The sequence below is a fragment of the Jaculus jaculus genome, chromosome 11 (assembly GCF_020740685.1).
Source record: "Jaculus jaculus isolate mJacJac1 chromosome 11, mJacJac1.mat.Y.cur, whole genome shotgun sequence".
Taxonomy (NCBI): domain Eukaryota; kingdom Metazoa; phylum Chordata; class Mammalia; order Rodentia; family Dipodidae; genus Jaculus; species Jaculus jaculus.
In genome coordinates this window covers 99,804,697-99,827,196 of record NC_059112.1, presented here as the reverse complement: position 1 = coordinate 99,827,196, position 22,500 = coordinate 99,804,697, and the positions used below count along the sequence as shown (strand labels likewise).

Here is a 22,500-nt window from a genome sequence, read left to right as displayed (position 1 = left end):
CAGTCTGGACCTGAGTTCAACCCCCAGATTCCACATTAAAAAGGGGAGGGTAGAGAGGTGGCTCAGTGGTAAAGTGCTCACTTGCAAAGCTTGATGGCCTGAGTTTGATTCCCCTGTACCCATGTAAAGGCAGATGCACAAAGTAGTGCAAGTGTCTGGAGTTCCTTTGTGGTGGCAGGAGGCCTTGGAGGGCCCATTTCTCTCTCCCCCTTTCTCCTTCCCCCTCTCTCTCCTTGAAAATAAAAAAATAAATTCTTTTCAAGCCAGGTTTGGTGACACGCACTTGCAGCCCCAGAGTAGCAGGGACAAGGGTCCTGACTGGCTAGAGCTCTTAACTGACAAGCTGCAGACAGCTGCCCGAGGAATGACGCCCAGAGCTGTCCTCTGCCTCCACATGCACATGTCTGCATAAACACTTCAACGTATGATTGAAAAAAAGAAAGGAAAGAACCAGGCAGGCTTCTATGAAAATTTCTTTAATTTCATCTTTTGGAAATACATTTTCTTTTTTTTTTGTCACAATACAAAAATGTTAAATATCCAACAATGATCTGTCATGTGGACCTGCTTAAAGGAGACCTGCGATATTTTGCTGCTGCTGGGATCTGTTTACATAGGGCTGGTGTACGTTGCAGGTTTATTGTGAAGGCACAGACACACACACACACACACACACACACACACACACACGCACGCGCGCGCCACATGCCTCAGACACACACAGAAAGAGAAGCAGGGGGACTCACAGCACTGTGAACACAGCACTGCAGGTGCGGACAGACAACCACCTCTTCACGCAGGCCCTGCCCAGTCTCAGGAAGAACAGCAACCGAACAAATGCGCCCAAAGCCGAGACACTGCTCAACCCCTTCACAGGCTGTGTGGAGAGCTACTTCCTGCCGGTGGTGACAGGAAAGAGGAGACACACACCTTCTCATCAGGAAACAGTGACCGTGACCCTTGAGCGCTGCACAGGCCCAGCAAAGGGGACAATGAGCACTTTCCTACGCAGGAAAAAGCTCGAGCCAAAGCTGTGACCAGGACACTCACAGCCGGTTCTCCATGCTTCATAGCTAACCTCCGTGGGGTGGGCTCGCAGACACTCATCAAGGTGGGACAGGTTTCATGGTAGCAATACACGATTAACTGGTTAATAACACACACATTCATAACAGTCTGCAGCTGTGACATATGTCAACAGTTAGAATAAAAAGAAAAAAGGAGACACAGCCACAGAGATAAAACGCACTCTTCTTGGGATGCACACTTGGTTTCAAACCCTTCTTCCACGCCACATTTTATTAGATGAAATACAGTATGGCTTCCACACAGCTGGCTGGCTCTCTGCGACAAAACCGGAGGTGTGTGTCCTACTTGTCTGGGTTACCATGTGTCAGGAACTTCAAAGAGCTCAGCAGGGCTGTCTGCGACGCTTCCTGGTGGGAAAGGAGAAACACGTAAGGGACAAGGTCAGCCGACCGAGGGGAGGACACCTTGGGGCTTCGCTGCCAGTGCCTGCCCAGTACAGGGCCTTGGGTGGGCACGGTAGGGCAGGCTGCTGCACAGACGGGTTCTAGCTGTGGGGACCGAAGCCGCAGAAGCTGCACAGGGGAGGTGGCCGGCCTTGACTGCCCACTTCCTCCTCTGACAGGAGTCTGAACGTGGACATCTTCAGACCGCTCTTGCTGTGCAGGGTTCCCTGCTGCCACCACCCTCGGCATTTAGCGCACGCACTCTTCATAAAAGCCCAGCAGGGTTATCAATGTCCCTATATTGGAGGTGACATGCTACCAAGTGCCTGAGGGGGTCTTCGGAGCAAGCACCAACTGCTGTGTGAGGTGGACCAGCTGCTACCCTCAAGAGAAATCCCAGGGACAGCGACAGGGTGGAAGGATCCACAACCCCGTGCGTGGTGGGGACCAGAGGCCCCCAGACAGCAAAAGCCGCTGCGCCTCTCCCCAGCTTCAGAGATGCTGGGTGAGCCGTCCTGGGTTGCAGCAGGTCACAAATGGCTCACGAGTCACAAGCCCTGCTTTCCATTTGTGCCACTGGCCAGGGCAGCAGCTGGGCTGGGCTGGGGCTTGTATGGGTGTGGGCCGAGTTGGGAGCAGGTGTGCTTTGCACTGCTGAGGTTACATGCAGGGAGCCACCCACCTAGCTGCCAATCCCCCAGCTGGCAACGGTGCCAATGTCCATACACTGTGGAGGGGTTAACAGTGCCACAGCCTCCAAATGGAGCATTCTCAGCCACAGCCAGGAATGTGCGGTGGCACCGTAATTACTGCATCACGCTCAAGGGAGGAAACAAGGGTCATCGATGTCGGAAAATTCTAGAAAAGCCAGACCTGCAGAGACGGAGAGTAAAGCAGCGGTTGCCAGGACTGGGGGTCTGCAGAAGAGACTGACTATAAAGGGATGTGAAAGAAATTTCTGGAATGACAGGACTGTTCTCTATCTTGTTCATTGTATTATAACAAACTCATCAAAAACTTCAGCCAGGCATGGGTGTGTGCCTGCACTCCCAGCTACTCAGAGGCTGAGGCAAGATGATCACTTGAGCACAAGAGTTAGACCCTGTCTCAAAAGAAAAAAAATTTAAATTTAAAAGAAAAAGGAAGGAAGGAAAGGTCACACACAAAAAATGAAGTCTAGGAGCTGTGGGGGGAATTAGGGAGATGGCTCAGTAAGTAAAGTACTTCCACACAGTGTGAAGACCCCAGGTCAGATCCCAGCACCCATATAAAAGCCAGGTGTGGTGAACCACCCGCAGTCGCAGCACTGGCAAAGGAAGAGACAGAAGGATCCCCGGGCTCGCCGGCTAGTTAAGTTAGCTGAACTGGTGCACTCTAGGTTCAATGGAAGACCTTATCTCAACAAATAAGGTGGGAAATGACTGAGGAAACACTCAACACCAACCTCTAGCCTCCACAGGCACATACATACATCCACACCCACATACACATGAGTACCCATACGCATACATACACACACACCAAAAAAATCCAATAAAATCTCAAAATTAAATATGCTAGGGGCACTGGGGAAATGGCTTAGCGGTTAAAGCAGTTGCCTGTGAAGCCTAAGGACCCTGGTTCGATTCCCCAGGACCCACATAAACCAGATGCACAAGGTGGCGCATGCGTCTGGAATTCATTTGCAGTGCTAGAGGCCCTAGTGTGCCCATTCTCTCTCTATCTGCCTCTCTCTCAAATAAATAAATAAAATTATTAAAAATATTATTTTAATACTTGAAATTATTTGAGCCAAAGTGTCTAAACTGGTGGGAAAACCCCTCAGCAAAATGACAAGAGGCATAAAATACACAACATAGCCAGGTATTGTGGTGCACAGCTTTAATCCTAGCACTTGGGAGATGGAGGTAGGAGGACCGCTGTGAGTTCAAGGCTAGCATGGGACTAGAGTGAGTTCCAGGTCAGCTTGAGCTAGAGTGAAACCCTACCTTGAATAAAACAAACAAACAAAAACAACCAACACAAATAAATGTGACACAAAGCTTTATACAAGGTTCCTCTAGGAAAAGCTCTGGAGGTCAGATGGGGTGGACTTCCCACACCACGAAGATGGAAGCCACCAAGTGTTGCCAGGGGTACCGGGAGGACACAGATTAGCACTAGCAGAGTGAAACTGAAAATCACATTTACAGTGTCACTAGGAGGCTCCTTAGAAGGTGCTGGATGCCCCACCCTGGTCGCTCAGGTGAACACGTGACTTAAAAAGAACTGTAATAATCTGAGGAGATTCTGCATTTTAATGCCAGAACCTGAGGGCTGAAGTGGGAGAACTTTGGTGAAAACTAATAAAACTCAGGGTTTTTGGCAAATGTGTGAAGGTCTCATACGCTGTCTTAGGGTCAGGGCGACAGACTTGCCCAATTGTCCATTTGCAGCATGAGAAATGACCATGAGCTGTCTGTCTCTGTCTCTTCCTTCAGTTGCCTGTGTAAATACAGTCTGGTAAGGGGGCTGCTGAAAGCTCCAGCTAGTCGGCCATCCAGTATGCTGAGAATGGTCAGGCACCCACAGTGATTTCCTGGTGATGGGAGTAAAGCTGAGTTGGGGGTCTCTCTGGGCCCCTGGAACACCCCTCAGAAAGAACAAGTCACTATGGAAATTCATATTTTAGCTTGACCTGGAAAAACGACATTTCCCTAAGACAGGTGATCTCAGCATAAATGGCATGTCCCAGTTTTCTTTTATGCTACTAACCAAGAATGTACCTTAAACTGCTCAGAGGGAAGGGAGCTGGTACTACCAGCCACCAAGCAGAGCACATTTAAAAGAGATCATACCATATAGCTTCTTTCCCTCCTCCTCCTCTTATCCTTTTTAATTTAATTTAATTTTTGAGACAAGATTTCATGTAGCTCTGGCTGGCCTCAAACTTATGACACTCCTATCTCCAACCTCTCAAGTGCTGAGATCACAGGCATGCGCCACCATGCGCAGCCACACTTGTTCCTTGAAAACCAGACATGAACACCCACACCTGTGAGAATCAATCCCTTGCTTCTCTAAGGGACTTCATCGTGCAACAGTCCATCTCGTTCCACCTTGTTAATGAATCCTCTACGTCCCGTAAGGTTTGGCTAAAACTCCCCCTCTCACAGCAGAGCACAGGAACTCTGGAGTCAGAGAGAAACCCCCACCCCCACCCCCACCAGCTCTACACTCCAACTCTGCAAGTAGTAACCTCAGTTTCCTTTCTGGCTGGGAAACCATGGTCCCTATGCCAGCTATGTACATAAGGATCATCCAAAATGATGCAGGACGTTCCTGGAGGCTGGGGCACAACTCAATGGCATAATGCTTGCTTAACATGACTAAGGCCGTGGTTCCATTCCCAGCTCCCCAGAGAAGGGAGGTTCCTGGCATATCAGTAGGAGCTGATTTAACTCTGCATGTATCTTACACTTCAAATGTCTGAGAAGGAACATGGCACTGTCTTGCATGGCACCTGTTGGACATCGGTTACCCAGGGCTGGCCCAGCACACCATGTCTCAGGGTCCTGGCTTGTGCTACTTCCTCCTTGGGAAACTGGAAACTCCCACAGACGGGGCCCTGCCTGTTAGCTCTCTCATGCCCGGCATGTACCCTTGTCATGAATCACCCAAGTGCTGATCAAAGCTCAGAACCCATCCCTCAACAATGCTTCCAGGCGGACAGCCTGGGTTGCACATCTCTAACATAGCTCTTGCTACCCGTGCAATCAGGGCCTCTGTTACCGGCACCTTCAAAACCTTTGAGGGTTCACCACAGACTCATCACAGGGCCTTACTCAAAGAACTGAGCAAAGTTGGTTGACTCAATACCTTCAGCCTCTGAGATTTTCTGACATGATTAGATGCTTAAAACAAACCAGGTGAACAGGAGTCGGTACACCTGCCCCTTGCATAGTCAGAACCTTGCTCAGTGAAAAAAGCCAGAAAAAAAGATTCTCCCAAGTTCTCTGATTCAATGAAAAGTTGTCAAGATGTCTCTCTCTCTTAGCAGTACTAACAAAGAAGTACAGAGTTGACATTTCTTTTTATAGCACAAATCTTTTGGCAGTGACAGCTTTACTGTCAATGAGAGGAAAGAACCTTATTTTATTACAGCATTGTAAGTTCAAAACCCTAAATAACTTATAGAAAGTTTTCATTTAAAGGCTAGAGAGATGGCTTAGTGGTTAAGGCGCTTGCCTGCAAAGTCAAAGGACCCAGGTTCGATTCCCCAGGACCCATGTAAAGACAGATGAACAAGGTGGCACATATATCTGGAGTTCATGTGCAGCAGCTAGAGGCCTTGGCATGCCCATTCTCTGCTTCTCTCTTGCCCTTAAATAAAAATAAAATAATTTTAAGCATTTTCATTTAAAATGATGAAAACTATAAAAGAAACTAATCGACTAATGCAATATATGTGTGTATGTATTTTAATTTTAATACCTCTAGGCTATGGTAATTTAGAAAGTAAAGCCAAAAGGCTTACATACCCAAGAAAGACAAACCAGGAATTTTTAAGAAACTGAGGTCCAGGGACCAGGCTCTGGGAGGGGATATGTACGGGCTTAGCATTATCACTGAATCAAATTAATTCAATACCAAGCTGCTTTTGAGCATGGGTAGCTTGGCAGTGGTAACAAGGCACCACACTTGAAGGCTGTGAAAGTGAGAGATCAAAAACATCTCCAGGGCTGGAGGGATGGCTTAGTGGTTAAGGGACTTGCCTGCAAAAAGCAAAGCCAAAGGACCTAGGTTTGATTCCCCAGAACCCATGTTAGCCAGATGCACAAGATGGTGCATGTGTCTGGAGTTTGTTTGCAGAGACTGGAGGCCCTGGTGCACTCATTCTCTCTCCCCCTATTTATCTCCCAAATAAATAAAAAAAAATTTAAAAATTCCTCAGGGCCGGAGAGATGGCTCAATGGTAAAGGAGCTTTCCTGCAAAGCCTAATGACCTGGGTTTGATTCCCCAGGACCCACATAAAGCCAGATACACAAAGTGGCGCATGCATATGGAGTCCGTTTGCAGTGGCTAGAGGCTCTAGGCACCATTCTCTCTGTCTCCCTCTGCTTGCAAGTAAATAAGTAAAAACAGTAATATGTATATGTCTCCAAAGCTAACTTTAAGGAAATGAGGTAAGGCAAGTAACGGGAGAGGCCTAGCCTTACGGGAGCAGGGGAAATACACAAACAAGAGGCTATTTCTGTAAAAATGAAGCTTTGGCATAGTGTACACAAAGCACTGAAACACTTCTGCTGCTCAGCAGTTTCATTAGCATCAAGAAGACTCAGAAGTCTCCAGCAGATCAGGTTACATGCCACCTCAGAAGCAAAGGGTTCTCGCTAGGCCCAGGACCCATCCCCACTGCCTTCCCGTGGTCTGACTCTGCTCTTCTCCCAGAGCTACTGTCCCTATGTGAGACAAAGGGAGAACAACGGCATGAGCCCAGCGTCTCCCGCTTCCTGAGTACACAACACAGGGCTGAGGGTAAAGACGCAACTGGCTTCTCTACAGGACAGATTTAAGGATTCTCGGACTGGCCAAATCACTGATCCGTGGGGCCTCTGTTTTCTTAATCAATGATGAATAATGACAATGATAATAATAATGACAATGAGGAATACCTCAGAGATCTAAATGACTTCTGCCACCTTCAGAACTGTCCTGATAGAGGGCCCTCAGTAAACAGGAGTGGCCTTCCAGACACTGATGACAAGAAGCCACACTGGCCCTTACCCTGGCCTGAGTAGCATCCAAGCACCCCCTGGCACTAGGCTGTGGCTCCACAGTGTATGTGGGGTGGGCACAGCTGGGCTCAGCAGGCCTGGGTTCTCCTGGCTCTGCCCCTTCACCAGAGTGTGGACCTGCTACTCCCCTCAGCTCTCAGAGCCAGGAGCTTGGGTCTCTACAAGGGTCCTGCACCTCGGAGACTACAGAGGATGGCATGCACTAGGCTCTAGAGTCCAGACTGATAAATCCCTCTGAAACCATGAGCCAAAATAAACCTTTTCTCCCTCAGGTTGTTTTGTCAGGTATTATGTAATAGCAATAAAAAAGTTATAAAAAAGCAGGGCATAGTGGCACATGCCTTTACTCCCAGCACTCGGGAGGCAGAGGTAGGAGGATGGCTGTGAGTTCAAGACCACCCTGAGACTACATAGTGAATTCCAGGTCAGCCTGAGCTAGAGTGAGACCCTACCTTGAAACCCCTCCAAAAAAGTTTAAAACAAAAATCATTCCAGACGCAGACCACACCAGGCTGTACCCTCTCCCAGAACGCTGAAGTGGTACACAACCCCAGAACCAGTCAGAGCTGATACAAACCTGCCAGGGAAAGGTCCTTCTTCATCCTTTTTAACTTCTTGGCCTTTCTCCTTCCCTCTGGGAGGGATTCTGCACAGGACTCTGTCTGCTCCAGGTCGGAAATGTCCCCTGGCGCTCTGTCCTCCGAGCTGCCTTCCCCAGGGCTGGGACTCAGGTTTCTCTTTCCCACTGTGTTGGTGGCTGTGAAGCTGAAATGCACAGGATAAAAGAGCGTGAAAGGTGTGTGAGGAACAGGACGAGCAGCCTATGAAAATGCTTCAGTATTCTCAATGCCACAGACACTGTATTGGCAGTCAGCCAGGAGGCAGCGCTGCCTGTGTGCAAACAGCGACGGTGTGCGGGCACTGGTGTCTAAGTACTCACTGGGAAAGGTGGCTCTGCAGCAAGCTCTACCTTATGCTTGTGACAAACATACAAATCTGAGCCACTCTTGTGCTAGCAACAAGCTTTTATAGAACATTCCTGTCTGCTTTTTTAAAAAATTATTTATTTGCAAGCAGAGAGAGACAGAGAGAATGGGTGTACCAGGGCCTACAGTCGCTGCAAACAAACTCCAGATACATGTGCCACTTTGTGCATTTGCCTCTACGCAGGTAAGAGGGAATCAAATCCAGGTTGTTAGACTTTGCAGACAAGCACCTTAACTGCTGAGCCATCTCTCTAGCCCGTCTCTGCTTTCTGATGAAGCTACAGCAATAGGAGTCAAAACACGGGGATAGGGCCACAAATCCCAGCTGTGATGACACTAAGCCAGGAGGCAGCAAGCACACTGCCTTCAGGACTGCTTATGGACACGCTGCAGAATGGGAGAGGCTTCAATCATCTTCTCTCCTAGCTCAAACCTGACGAGACAGAGAGCCCTATCTTCTTGCAGCTCTCATCTCGCCCAAAAAGGCAACTTGTAAAATTTATAATAAGACCTGGACTTGTTTTAAAGGATTTATAGGGTTTGACATGTTGAATTCAATCTGATTATGTGTCCGATTTTTTTTTTTTTCCTGAAGAAACTATGTTCCCTGAAATATAACTTGTTAAAAACACATTCACATGGCCAGTGAGTCCTGTCTCTTTTTCTAAATGGGTCATACAAATAGATTTTTAAAAAATTATAATAAGGGTCTGGAGAGATGGTTAGTGGTTAAGGCACTTGCCTACAAAGCCAAAGGACCCAAGTTCAATTCCCCAGGACCCACATAAGCACGATGCACAAGGTGTTACATGTTTCTGGAGTTTGTTTGCAGAGGCTGGAGGCCCTGGAGGCCCCATTCTCTCTCTCTGCTTCTTTCTCAAATAAATGAATAAATAATATTTAAAAATTCTAACAAGTATTTTAGGGCTGAAGAGATGTCCTAGCAGTTACAGCACTTGCTTGCAAAGCATAACAACCCAGGTTCGATTCCCTAGTGCCAACATAAAGCCAGATTCACAAATTGGTACATGTATCTGGAGTTTGTTTGCAGCAGCTGGAGGCCCTGGAACACCCAGTCTCTCTGCCTGTCTCTCTTCTATCTCTCTCTGCTAGCAAATAAATAAAATATATTTAAAAAAATTTAATCCATGTTTTTATTGACAACTTCCATAACTGTACAGAATAACCCATGGTGATTCCCTCCATTCCCCCTCTTTCCCCTTTGAAACTCCGCTCTCCATCATACCCCTTCCCCTCTCAATCAGTCTCTTTTTCTCTTTGAATAAAATATTTTTTAAAAAGCATTTTTAAGCCGGACATGGTGGCGTACACCTTTAATCCCAGCACTCAGGAGGCAGAGGTAGGAGGATTACTGTAAATTCAAGGATAGCCTGAAACTACACAGGGAATAACGGGGCAGGCTAGGCTACAGCAAGATCCTGCCTCAGGAACAACAACAAAAAATTATTTAAAAAAATCAAGTCATTCCCTTTATTAGAAAACATTTAAGGTCAGAGAGAAAGGGAGAGAGCAGATGAACACACTGTTCCTGCGAGCCTTCCCTAGGAAGCGGTCCTTACGTGTGCACATGTACAAACTCTGCGTGCTCAGTGAGCCCTGTTCCTCCTGATTCTCCTCACTCCCTGCTGCTCCGCACGTGCCAACTGCCCGACAGCTCCCCACCTGCGAGGGAGAGGTCTCAGCACTTGGTCCTAACAGTTGGCCGGCCTTCCACTTGTCCTGTATCATGTCTGTTACACGGAGGTATTTTTTTTTTACTTTTTTTTTATTGATGACTTCCATAAATATAAACAATATACCATGATCATAGTCCCCTACCACCATCCTCCCTTCTCTCCCTCTCAAACCCCACCGCCACTGAATCCTTCTTTCTGACCCATCTCTCTTTTATTCTGATGTCATCATTTCTTTCCCTCTTATTATGCAGGTCTTGTGTAGGTAGGACCAGCCACTGCGAGGTCATGAATATCAAGGACACTCTAGTCTGGAAGAAAGTATTGTAAGCATTCATCCCTTTCCTTTGCCATTTACATTCTTTCTGCCACCTCTTTTCCATTTTTCACATTTTTGTTTATGAGACAGAGTTTTACTGTTTAGCCCAGGCTGGCCTCAAACCTTGATCCAGCTGTCTCAACATTCTGAGTGCTAGGATTATAGTCATTACACCTCAGTAAACATGGCTTTTGGGGACAACTATTTTACTGAGGATCTATAAAGAAAAAGGAAGGTCAGGCGTGGTGGTGCACGCCTTTAATCACAGCACTTGGGAGGCAAAGGTAGGAGGAATGCTGTGAGTTTGAGGCCACCCCGAGACTTATATATAGTGAATTCCAGGTCAGCCTGGGCTAGAGTGAGACCCTATTTTGAAAAACCAAAAAAAAAAAGGGGGGGGGAGATATCAAGGAGGATGATTATTAAAAATCCATGCTATGAGTTTGAGGCCCACCCTGAGACTACAGAGTGAAGTCCATGTCAGCCGGGACTAGAGGGAGACCCTTCTACCTTGAGAAACCAAAAATAAAAGAAATAATAGGGAGGAGGGTACTTAATAGGTTGATATTGTATATATGTAAGTACAATGATTGAGATGGGGAGGTAATATGATGGAGAATGGAATTTCAAAGGGGAAAGTGTCAGGGGGGAGGGAGGGAATTACCATGGGATATTTTTTTTTTTATAATCATGGAAAATGTTAATAACAAATAAAAAATTTAAAAAAAAAATCCATGCTAAAGTTTATTGCTTAAAATTCTGTTAACAGAGCAGGGCATGGTGGCACACGCCTTTAATCCCAGCACTCGGGAGGCAGAGGGCAGAGGAAGGAAAATTGCTGCGAGTTCCAGGGCACCCTGAGATTACATAGCGACTCCCAGGTCAGCCTGGGCCAAAGCAAGACTCTACCTTGGGAAAACAAAAACAAACAAACAAACAAAAATCTGTTAATAGAGGCTGGGGAGATGGCTCTGTGGTTAAAGGTGCTTGCTTGCAAAAAGCCTGCTGGCCTGGGTTCAATTCCCCAGCACCTTTCTGAAGCTGGTCACAAAAGTGGCACATGTGCCTGGTGTTTGTTTGCAGTGGTAAGGGGACTTCACACACTTCCTCTCGCCATGTGCAAATAAATGGATAATTAACTAAAATTTAAAAATAACTGATGAGGGGCTGGAGAGATGGCTTAGTGGTTAAGCACTTCCCTGTGAAGCCTAAGGACCCTGGTTCGAGGCTTGATTCCCCAGGACCCACGTTAGCCAGATGCACAAGGTGGGGCACGTGTCTGGAGTTTGTCTGCGGTGGCTGGAGGCCCTGGCGCACCCATTCTCACTCTCTCTCTCTCTGTTGCTCTCAAATAAATAAGTAAAAATAAACAACAACAACAACAACAAAACAAACCTGGTGATAGGCTGAGCACAATGGTGTACAACTATAAACCCAGTACTCAGGAAGCTGAGGTAGGAAGATCTAGATAGAGTTCAAAGACAGCCTGCACTACACTGTGACAGTTTCAAAAACCAAACAGGGGCCAGGGAGATGGCTCAGTGGTTAAAGGGACTTGCTTGCTTGCAAGCTGGGCCTCCTGAGTATGAATTCCCAGTGCTCAAACAGAGCCAGATACAAAGTGGTGCCTACACTGGTGACCCCAATTAGCCCACAGCAATGGGAAGTGGAACCCAGAAGTCCATGGGTCAGCTGCATTGACTACACACCCACAAGCCACAGGTTGTTACTACAAAAATTTGAGTACCAAAGATGGGATACCTTCCAGTGAATTGTTGGCCAGGGAGGTCCCTGATGCTCCCAAAACAGTAAGGACCATTGCCAAGGCTCTTGTTTTTCTACCAGAACTAGGCTTGCAATGTCTCCTGCTGTTTACCTCTTGTGGTGGTTTGATCAGGTGTCCCCCATAAATTTGTGTGTTCTGAATGCTAGGTTCCCAGCTGATGGAGATTTGGGAATTAATGCCTTCTGGAGGGAGTGTATTGTTGGGGGTGGGCTTATGGGTATTATAGCCAGTTTCCCCATGCCAGTGTTTGGCACACTCTCCTTTTGCTATGATCCACCTTATGTGGGCCAGGGGGTGATGTCCACCCTCTGCTCATGTCATCATTTTCTCTGCCATCATGGAGCTTCCCCCTCGAGCCTGTAAGCCAAAATAAAAACCTTTTTCCCCAAATAAAAAAAGTGGTACCGAGGAGTGGGGTTGCTGCTAGACACCTGACTATGTGGCTTTGGCCTTCTGATGCTAAATTTCAAGAGGAATGTGGAAGGATTTGAAACCTTGGCCTAAGAGATGCCTTGCAGTGCTGTAAGTACAGCTTGATGGACTATTCTGGTCGGAACCGAAAGACCTCAATGCAGTAAGAACTACAGACTGTGAGGTTTGGCTTATGAGGGTGAGAAAGAGCTTTGCCTGGACTGGGCTAGCAGTTTGTGTGGGAAGTTTGCAGTTATGCCCGTGCCCTGAAAAGTTGTGCAGGGTTGCTTTGTGTGGAAATGAACTGGTGTGAGCAGAGGGATATGGCAAGAAAGAAAAATCTTTGGGTGAACTGTTGCCTGTTCAGCTGCAATTGAGAGGTTATAACCTTTGAGACTGAGCTAGCTGACCTGCACTGGGGCAAAAGGAAGAATGCAGACTCGTTTGGAGGGGCCTGCTAGGACAAATGTGCCAACTGGTGCAAAAGTGGCATGTCTATCATGGGAGAAACCACCCACTCTCTAATTGGACTGGAAGGCTGCTCCACAGGAGGTACTACATGCCTGGTACTGAAAACCTAGTCAAAAACTTATGGCGGGGGAGGTCATGAGCCCTAGGGGAATAACACCTGCTGATGTCTGGCTAAATGCATATATTATGCCCACCAAACTGCCCTGTAAGCTTTTTTTTTTGGTGGTTGTTTTTTTTTTTTTTCCAGGTAGGTTCTCACTTTGGTCCAGGCTTACCTGGAATTCACTATGTAGTCTCAGGGTGGCCTTGAAACTCTCAGTGATCCTCCTACCTCTGCCTCCCAAGTGCTTGGATTAAAGGTGTGTGCCACCATGCCAGGCTCCCTGTAAGCATTTTTTTCTTAATGCTCATACCCATATATTAATGCTACTCTTACTTTTGGCTATAGAAGCTTCTCTTTCCAGATGGTGGTGACCACAGGGATGACTCAAAAGTCACCATAATGCAGAAAAGAAATGACAGTGGAGTGTTCAGCATTGAGACATCTCTATCATACCAAGACCCAGGGTCCATTGTGGAAGAGGTGGTGAAAAGAATTTAAGAGCTAAAGGAAGGGTGGGACTGCTTACAATGTCATCTTCCAGACACAAAATGTCCTGGCACTACCTACACAAGACCATAATAGGACATCAGAATAAAAGAGACTTACTGAGAAGGGGAAGGGATATGATGGAGAGTAGATTTGGGAGGGGGCAAGGAGGAGAGATGAGAGAATTATCATGGTTCGTCTATAATTATGGAAGCTGTCAATAGAAAAAGTTCAAAAAAAAATAAAGGTGTTATTACTTGGCAAAGGGGAATAAAAAAGAAAGAAAAGGAGGGGGAAACACCTTAAGGCACCTCAGACCTCCACATGTGCACTGTGGGGCATGCATGCCCCTCGAGCATCACACAAATACACACAAAATAATGTTAAAACCAGTAATATCTTCAAAAGGTTTCCTAAAATGGGGGGTAGGGGTGGAGAGATGACTTAGCAGTTAAGGCACATGCCTACAAAGCCTAAGGACACAGGTTCGATTCTCCATGTCCCATGTAAGCCAGATGCACATGGGGGCACATGTGTCTGGAGTTCATTTGCAGTGGCTGGAGGCTCTGGTGTGCCCATTCTCTCCCTTTATGTCTCTAATAAACAAATAAAAATAAATGTTAAAAAAGTTTTGTTTTTTTTTTTATAAAGATTCTGGTGGGGAAAATGGCTGAGTGGTTAAGGTGTTTGCTTATACATCTAAAGCTCCTGGTTCAACGCCCTAGTACCCATGTAAAGCTAGATGCACAGAACGGTACAAGTGTGTGGAGTTCTACAGTAGCAGGAGGCTCTGGAGTGTCTGTGTTTATTCATTCCCTCCTACTCCTCCTTTCTCTCTCTCGGCTTGCAAATAAATAAATAAAAACATTAAGAAAACATTAGGCAAACTTTGGCTGGTCTTAGAAAATAATTTGGACAAATCAGAAGTCAAAAGTTAACAAATCATAAGAACCTATTTTTCTACTGAAAACAGCATGAGGCATAAAAATTTCTCAGGTTGTAAACTTTGAAACCTGGTAACTTCTGGGATAAGAATGCTATAATGAAAACTTGGCCAGAACCATGAAATACAATGTCCAGAAATAGTCCCAAGTACAGATAGAAAGGCAGTATATGATAAAGGTATGTCTCAAATTATTAGGAGAAAGGTAGCTCTTTTTTTTTTTTTTTTTTGAGGTAGGGTGTTTACTCTAGCCCAGACTGAATTGTAATTTGCTATGTTGTCTCAGGCTGGCCTTGAACTCAGCAATCCTACCTCAGCCTCCAAGTGCTGGGATTAAAGCTGTGTGTCACCATGCCCAACAGGGAAAAGGTAGCTTTTAAAAAATGCTATTCAATGTGGTACATTTATACAATGGAGTTCTACTCAGCGGTAAAGAAAAATGAAGTTATGAAATTTGCAGAAAAATGGATGGACCTGGAAAGTATTATACTAAGTCAGGTAACCCAGGCCCAGAAAGCCAAGCGCCACATGTTCTCTCTCATATGGGGATCCTAGCTACAGATGACTGGGCTTTTGCGTGAGAATGAAAATACTTAGTAGCAGAGGCCAGTAAGTTGAAAAGGAGACATAAAGGGTGGAGAAAGGAAGGGAGGAGGATACTTAATAGGTTGATATTGTATATATGTAATTACAATGATTGTAATGGGGAGGTAATATGATCGAGAATGGAATTTCAAACGGGAAAGTGTGGGGGTGGGGAGGGAGGGAATTACCATGGGGTATATTTTATAATCATGGAAAATGTTAATAAAAAAAAATGCTATTCAAACAAGTGTAAAAGGATAAAATTAGAGCCACTCACTCTCCACACTACACACACGTGACTGATGGGTCAGATACCTGAATGTGACAACGTAGAAGTTCTAAAAACCTGGCATTCGGTTTTCCAGAAAACCTAGGTGAACTATTCCAGCCTAGCTATAGAAAAAGGTTTTCTTGCTATGATTCACCATCTACATATAATGAAAGATTTATAAATTTGACCATAAAAGCATAAAAACTTTGTGCATGGGCAGTTAAATGAGCATAGTCAAAAAGACAAATAAATGCCAGGATGGTGGCATACGCCTTTATTCCCAGCACTCTAGGAGGCAGATGTAGGAGGACCACCATGAGTTCAAAGGCAGCCTGGGACTAAAGAGTGAGTTCTAGGTCAGCCTGGGCTATAGTGAGACCCTACCTTGAAACAAACAAAAAACCAACAAATAACAAACTAGGAAAATACCTTTACAATGCATATCCCAGATAAAGGCTTGATGTCCCTTTCTCTTCCTATAGAAAAATGAGAATGCTATGAATAAACAACTCACCACACACAACACACCTACATGTATGTATATTCTCCTTACACATGGGAAATGAAGCTGAGTGTGGTGGTCCATGCCTTTAATCCCAGCACTCAGGAAGCAGAGGTGTATGAGAATCCCCATGAGTTTGAGGCCACCCTGAAACTACAGGGTGAATTCCAGAGCAAGATCCTACCTCAAAAAACCAACCAACCAAACAAACAAACAAACAAAAAAAAAAAAAATGAGAGGGCTGGAGAGATGGCTTAGTGGTTAAGGCACTTGTCTGCAAAGCCAAAGGACCCACGTTCGATTCCCCAGGACCCACGTAAGCCAGATAAACAAGGAGGCACATGCATGTGGAGTTTGCTTACTACAGTGGCTAAAGGCCCTGGCACACCCATTCTATCTGCCTCTTCTCTCTCTCTCCCCCTCTTTCTCTCTCAAATAAATAAATAAATGCACAAAATATTTTTTAAAAAGAAAATGCAAAAATACATATGTATGAATAATTCATTACAGTATAATTTGTAAGTACAAAAATAGCAAAAAACGGCCCAATACCTGAATATAGGAAACTGAGTGAATACGCTAAGCTATCTACAATTTGCGAAGCATACAGCAGTTACAGAAGCACAAAGGCAGAGTGGGAAAGAGCAGCGACGAAGCTGGCTTTTCCAGTCTCGGAGAGCTGTGGCAGAGAACTAGGGGCCCGCATGCTTTAGCAGGGCTGCTTCTGCTATGGAGAGTGACGTGACCATGAGGAAGGTGCATGCTAACACTAAGCAGGCCAATAAATGTGATGCTGGTGCAAGACAGACACGCTTGACACTAGAAAGAGGGAAGGAAGGAACTGCGAGGATGGACTGATAACTACAACTGCGGGTTTGTGCTTATCATCTCTATAGCAAGCACGTGTTTAGCCACACGTACACATGCACCCACACAGATGGTAAACACATACACACATGGGTGCATACACACATCTCTTCCAACTGCTCGGTGAGAGGAGCAGGCAATGAGGACACATCAACAGCAATGGGAAGTCCTAGTTTCTGGAACTATTCTTTACCAACTGGATCCAGGGGTTCTTGAGGAAGTGGCTGATTCCAAGTCCAGGGCATATGAGCTATGAAATGAAGTTTAACTATCCTATACCACCAGAGAGAATTGCATTGCTTGTGAAATAATGGGGCATTTCACTGGGATAAAGAAACCATCTTGGAAGGGATTTCACTGGTCAAGTCTGGTATAGTTTGAACACTAAAATAACTAAAGGACAGAACAACTGTAAACTAGAGATATACATACATACATATGTGGGAGGGTGAAGGAGCAAGATAGGGAGGCAGGGAGAGGGAAAGAGGAAGAAAGAAAGAGTGGGAAAGAGGGACGCAGGGCTGGTTATTGGCTACTCTTCGTTGCTGTGACAGAACCCCTGACAAGAGCAATTTAAGGAAGGATTTATTCTGCCCCACTATTTGAAAAGGACATAGCCCTTCATGGTTGGGAAATGCATGGCAGTCACAGACGCTGGGTTCCTGCTAGGTGGGGCGTGAGGCGGCTGGCTCACATCTAGGAGGATCAGGAAGAAAGCCTGGCTGGAGCCTTGGCTGACTGTCTGGCCCTGCCTCTACAGCCTCACACCTGCTGTCCAGACCCCATGTCCTAAGGTCCCACCACTTCCCAAAACAGCACCGCCAGCTAGAGACCGAGTATTCAAACACATGAACCCCATGGGAGACATTTTCACATTCCAACCAAAAGAGAAGTGAAGGAAAGAAAGGGAGCAGGAGAGAAAATAAGAGAGTGCATTTTCATGTGGGTTCTTACACCTGACTCTTAAATACACCATCAGCCTATTAGAACAAGAAAAAGGAATTTTTTTTGTTAACCCATTAACAAAAACTGTCCCATTTTAGTGAAACTTCGTCTCATACTCAGGCTCACAGCCTTGGAGACAGCATCAGCCTCTTCATTCTTCAAATGCCCCAGCCTTTGAGCCTCTAGTGACTTAGGCTTCACTTAACAATATTCTCCTAGGGGTCACCTTCAAACACCCCTCAGGCCCACCCTTTCAGGTCTGCCTTCCACCCCTCCTGCTCTTCTGACACACTGTGGGCCCACACCATCTGGCTCCTAGACTCTGACAACAGAGGCCACGTTGGCCACTTTCCCCCATCTCCTCTTCTTCCTTCCTTTTCAAATTCACTACTTCCAGTGTTGCCAAACTTTTCCAAAGCAGAAACCTCATCAAGATTCTCTCAGCATTTAGTGTTCCCAACGCTTTCCATGACAAACTTAAGTTGAACCTGCTTGACAGGGTCCTCTCTCCGCTAGGGCAATCTGTTTCTTTCTTGCCTTCTCCCCTAAGCATCAGTGAAGGCTTACCTAACGCACTCCATCCTATGCCCTCTCCAGGGTCCCATCAGAGATCTGTCAGCCCAAATGCATTCTATCCTTGCTCTAATGTCAAAGCTCACTCCCTGCTCCTCCCTGCTCAAACGCCACCCTCCCCCCACACCAAATGCCAAAATGTTCATTAATCCTTGTTTTTATATGAATGCCAGTTCAGCTTACATGGGTGGCTGGAGAACTGAACCTGGCTGGTCGGCTTTGCAAGACAGCATCCTTAACCACTGAGCCATCTCCCCATCACCGACTCCATGCAACCCTGCTGAATGCTCCCTTCCTTGTTTCTCAGAATGCTCTACTTGCCTTTCAAGGGGCCTTCAAGTCATCTGTCCTTTTTATTTAGGCGAACAGAAGCCACGGACAGTAGAGGTATGCAGCAACAGAAGAACAGCAAAACAAATGGGAGCTGAAACACTTACACTGTGTCACGTAATTCAGCAACAGAAAAGCCAGGAACTGTGATACATCCACCCTGAGTTGTTGCAAAAGCACTCAGTGAACGAAGCCTTCACAGAAAAGAGTGGGTATTTCATAACCCTGTTATATGAAATTCCAGAGAGGCTAAAGTAATATATAGAGAATATATAGAGAATTCAGAATGATGCAAGGGGGAGGGCCAGGCAGCTTTGGATGGGTGGAACACGAAGGAACTTTCTGGCATGCTGTTACTACTCTGTGTGCGTGTAGTGTTTGTGGTATGAGTGTGGTTTATGCACATACATATACAGATGCGTGTGCCCTATATGCATACATAGGGAGGTCTTATTTCCTTGGAGCTGGGTCTCTCACTAAACATGGAGCTTGTTTTTTGGCTAGACTGACTATCAGCAAGCTCCGGTGAGGCTCCTGCCTCTACCTTGGCGCAAAGCCACACCCAACTTTTTGTTGGTGCTGGGGATGAAAGTCAGGTGCCCCTCTACCCCACTGAGCCATCATCTCTCCAGGCCTAATGGTCCATTTCTTTATGAACTACAGATCCACTCTCAGGAGGGGAGCTGGCAATGTAGCTCAGTGAGAAAACTGCCAGCACGCATGGTCTGTACTCAGCCCCAGCACTGCCCACAACAAAGCACAGGTACTGGCTCGCAGTTTAGCACTAAGTGCAGAGGATGACCTGGTAGGTGCTTGCTAGAGACACTGTTGTTACTAGAACCACAGGTTGCTGTGGGATGTGGCTAAAGAGGCCCATGCATCTGTAATGACCCTCCTCCACAAATACCTGAGTGTTTACTATGCAGAAGGGCTACATAAGATGTGCCTTGGGGTGATTTACAAAGCATTTTCTAACAGCTTCAATGAATTTACAAGATATATCTTTGTTCCTGATCTAGGTTTCTGTTTTCAAGTAAGAATTACATCCGGAGAGCCCTCAGACAGGTGTGTCAATATGCATGTGTATGTGTAAGTAAGCAGTGCTCACACTAACAAAATGTATCAGCCACTGTCTTCTAACAAAAATAAATTTACAATCTTATGTCTTAAACACCTTTAGATCAAAAACATTTTTTTTGAGATAATGTCTTGTTATGTAGCCCAAGGTAGCCACAAACTCAAAATCATTCTGCCTCAGCCTCAAAATGCTAGGATTACAGGCAAATATCACCATGCCCAGCATTTTAGAAATATCACTACATACGTATGCATATCTATACATAGTATGGTCTTCATAACACTTTGAAGGCAATCATGTGTGTATATGTAAAGGTGCCTAATATACACGTATTGATAAAGTATTATGTTTATTGCATAAATTTGTGTTTTTGTTTTTTGGGATGATACAGCATCAGCTTTATGACATGTTCAATCTTCTGCGTACCACAGCACCCACACGGCTGCTTGGCAAAGGCCAGGCCTCAGGCTTGCTGCTGCCATGTAGCACTTGAAATATTCTTCTCCACCTAATTTTTTTTGGGGGGTGGGGATCTCACTCCAGCTCAGGTTTACCTGGAATTCACTATGGAGTCTCAGGGTGGCCTCGAACTCACAGCGATCCTCCTACCTCTGCCTCCCGAGTGCTGGGATTAAAATGTGCCACCACACCCCGCCTCCACCTAATTTTTGAGATGGGTTTCTCTACAGCCCAGGCTGGTCTTGAATTCATAATCCATCTGCCTCCACCTGACACAACAGGTGCAAGCCACTGCAGCCAGGTTCAACCTTTAATTCTTAAAACCTTTGCTGAAAACTTATACTGAGCATCATCGTCAAGCTGACTCATGTTGATTTAGAAGGGTTTCACAGTCTGGACCTGATCAAGCCATCCAAATGCAAACATTCAGTCAATATCAAAATAAACACATAAAACTAAAGCTGGTCCAGACAATTCAGACTCCACCAATTTCAATGTTTTGCATTCTATTCCAGCATGACCATGGCTAGACTGACTTTTTTTGTTTTGTTTATCAAGGTAGATTTAAGTGTAGGCCAGGCTGGCCTGGAATGCACTATGTAATCTCAGGGTGGCCTTGAACTCATGGTGATCCTCCTACTTCTGCCTCTTGAATGCTGGGATTAAAGGTGTGTGCCACCACACCCAGCAAGACCAACTTTCTATTCCAGCCTCCACATGGCCATGGATAGAATGACTTTCTATTCCAGCCTCCGCACAGCCATGGCTAAAATGACTTGCTCTTTAGGATCTCAGTTCTCATCTACCTTTGTCTCAGAAGATGACATCAGAAGCCACATTTATCAGTCCTTAGAACCATTCCAGCCACAAGTGGGTTCATGACCCCAAACTGAATTTTTAACTGTTTATTGACAAGCTCTATACATATAGACAATATAACATGCACAGACTGCTTTTAAATGCCAAAGTTAAAACAAGAGCCAAGTAAAACAACTTATTAGTAAGAACTCATTTTGCAACGATAATGAACCAAGTTAGTTTTGCAGTGAATGTAAAGTGCATATTTAAAACCACTGTAAGAAGCGCTGATTAGAAAATAAGATGTGCTGGGCATGGTGGCGCACGCCTTTAATCCCAGCACTTGGGAGGCAGAGGTAGGAGGATCACCGAGAGTTCGAGGCTACTCTGAGACTACATAGTGAATTCCAGGTCAACCTGGGCTACAGTGAAACCCTACCTCGAAAACCCCCAAAATAATAAGTAAACAAATAAATAAAATGTAAAACACACCCACCACAGCTCAGGGAACTTTGCGGAAGAGGGAGTAGAAAAATTATGAGTCTCATGTGGGGTGGGAGGGGCTATCCAGAGACATTGCTCCCCACTTACAATGACTAGCTGCTATTCTCACAACTCATCACTCACAACTCCATGATGAACACCAGCAAGCCCACTGAGGAGGGCCCTCAGTGGAACCAACACATCATGACCTGTCCATACAAATTTTCTTTTCTTTTTTTTTTTTTTTTTTTTTTTGGTTTTTCGAGGTAGGGTCTCACTCTGGTCCAGGCTGACCTGGAATTAACTCTGAAATCCATTCATTTCAAGGGCAGCATTTGGTTATCATTTGGAAATTGCATACAACTTTGACACGTGTACAAAAATCAATATGTCTGTAAAAATCTAATACGGTGACATGAACATATAATTCCAAAACTTGGGAGGCAGAGGCAGGAGGATCATGAGCTGGAGGCCAGACTGGGATCCACAGTGAGACTTTGTCTCAAAACACCAACCAAAGTACAAACAAGAATGAAACTCAGACTCCTGCTGTTCTGCACTCCTGCACATGCCAGCAACCAGCCGCTTGTTGCCCTCAGTGAACCTGCCTCTTCCAGAAGCTCACGTGCATGGAACCACAACCAGCCGCTCGTTCTCATCTGACCTGCTTTTTCCAGGAGTTCATGTGCATGCAGCCACAATACCGAGTCCTGCACTTGCCTCTTTCCACTTAGTCTAGAGCTCAGAGAGCCATAGCATCGCAAGTGCTGGGATTTCAGTCCTTCTGTACCCAAGTCGTAGTAGTCCATAACAGGGATACATTACAATGTGTTCATTGACTTGCCTGTAGATAGACATTTGAGCTGTTTCCAAATTTTTTTAATATAAATAACGCTGTTAGGAGTATTGGTGTAAAAGCTTTTCTGTGAATATATTTTTAAAAATCTCTCTACAGTCAGGCATGGTAGCGCACACCTTTAATCCCAGCACCTGGGAGGCAGAGGTAGGAGGATCACTGTGAGTTTGAGGCCTGCCTGAGAGACTACATAGTAAATTCCAGGTTAGCCTGAGTTAGAAAGAGACCTTACCTCGAAAAACCAAAAAAAAAAAAAAAAAGGTCTCTTTAGGATAAATACCTAGCTGCTGCAGAAATTTTCAGT

The 22,500-nt window shown here is 45.6% G+C and overlaps 1 protein-coding gene across 1 annotated transcript in view; it reads right to left on the bottom strand.

Moving 5' to 3' along the window:
• Positions 1-460: 460 nt before the first annotated feature.
• Parn (poly(A)-specific ribonuclease) overlaps positions 461-22,500 on the bottom strand; it is a 178,898-nt gene continuing 156,858 nt past the window's right edge. The window contains exons 23-24 of the mRNA XM_004652276.3: positions 7,828-8,015; positions 461-1,436 (exon numbers count right to left, since the gene is read on the bottom strand). Of these exons, the coding sequence (XP_004652333.2) occupies positions 1,384-1,436; positions 7,828-8,015 (241 nt within the window). The 3' untranslated portion in view covers positions 461-1,383. The remainder of the gene's footprint in view (positions 1,437-7,827; positions 8,016-22,500) is intronic.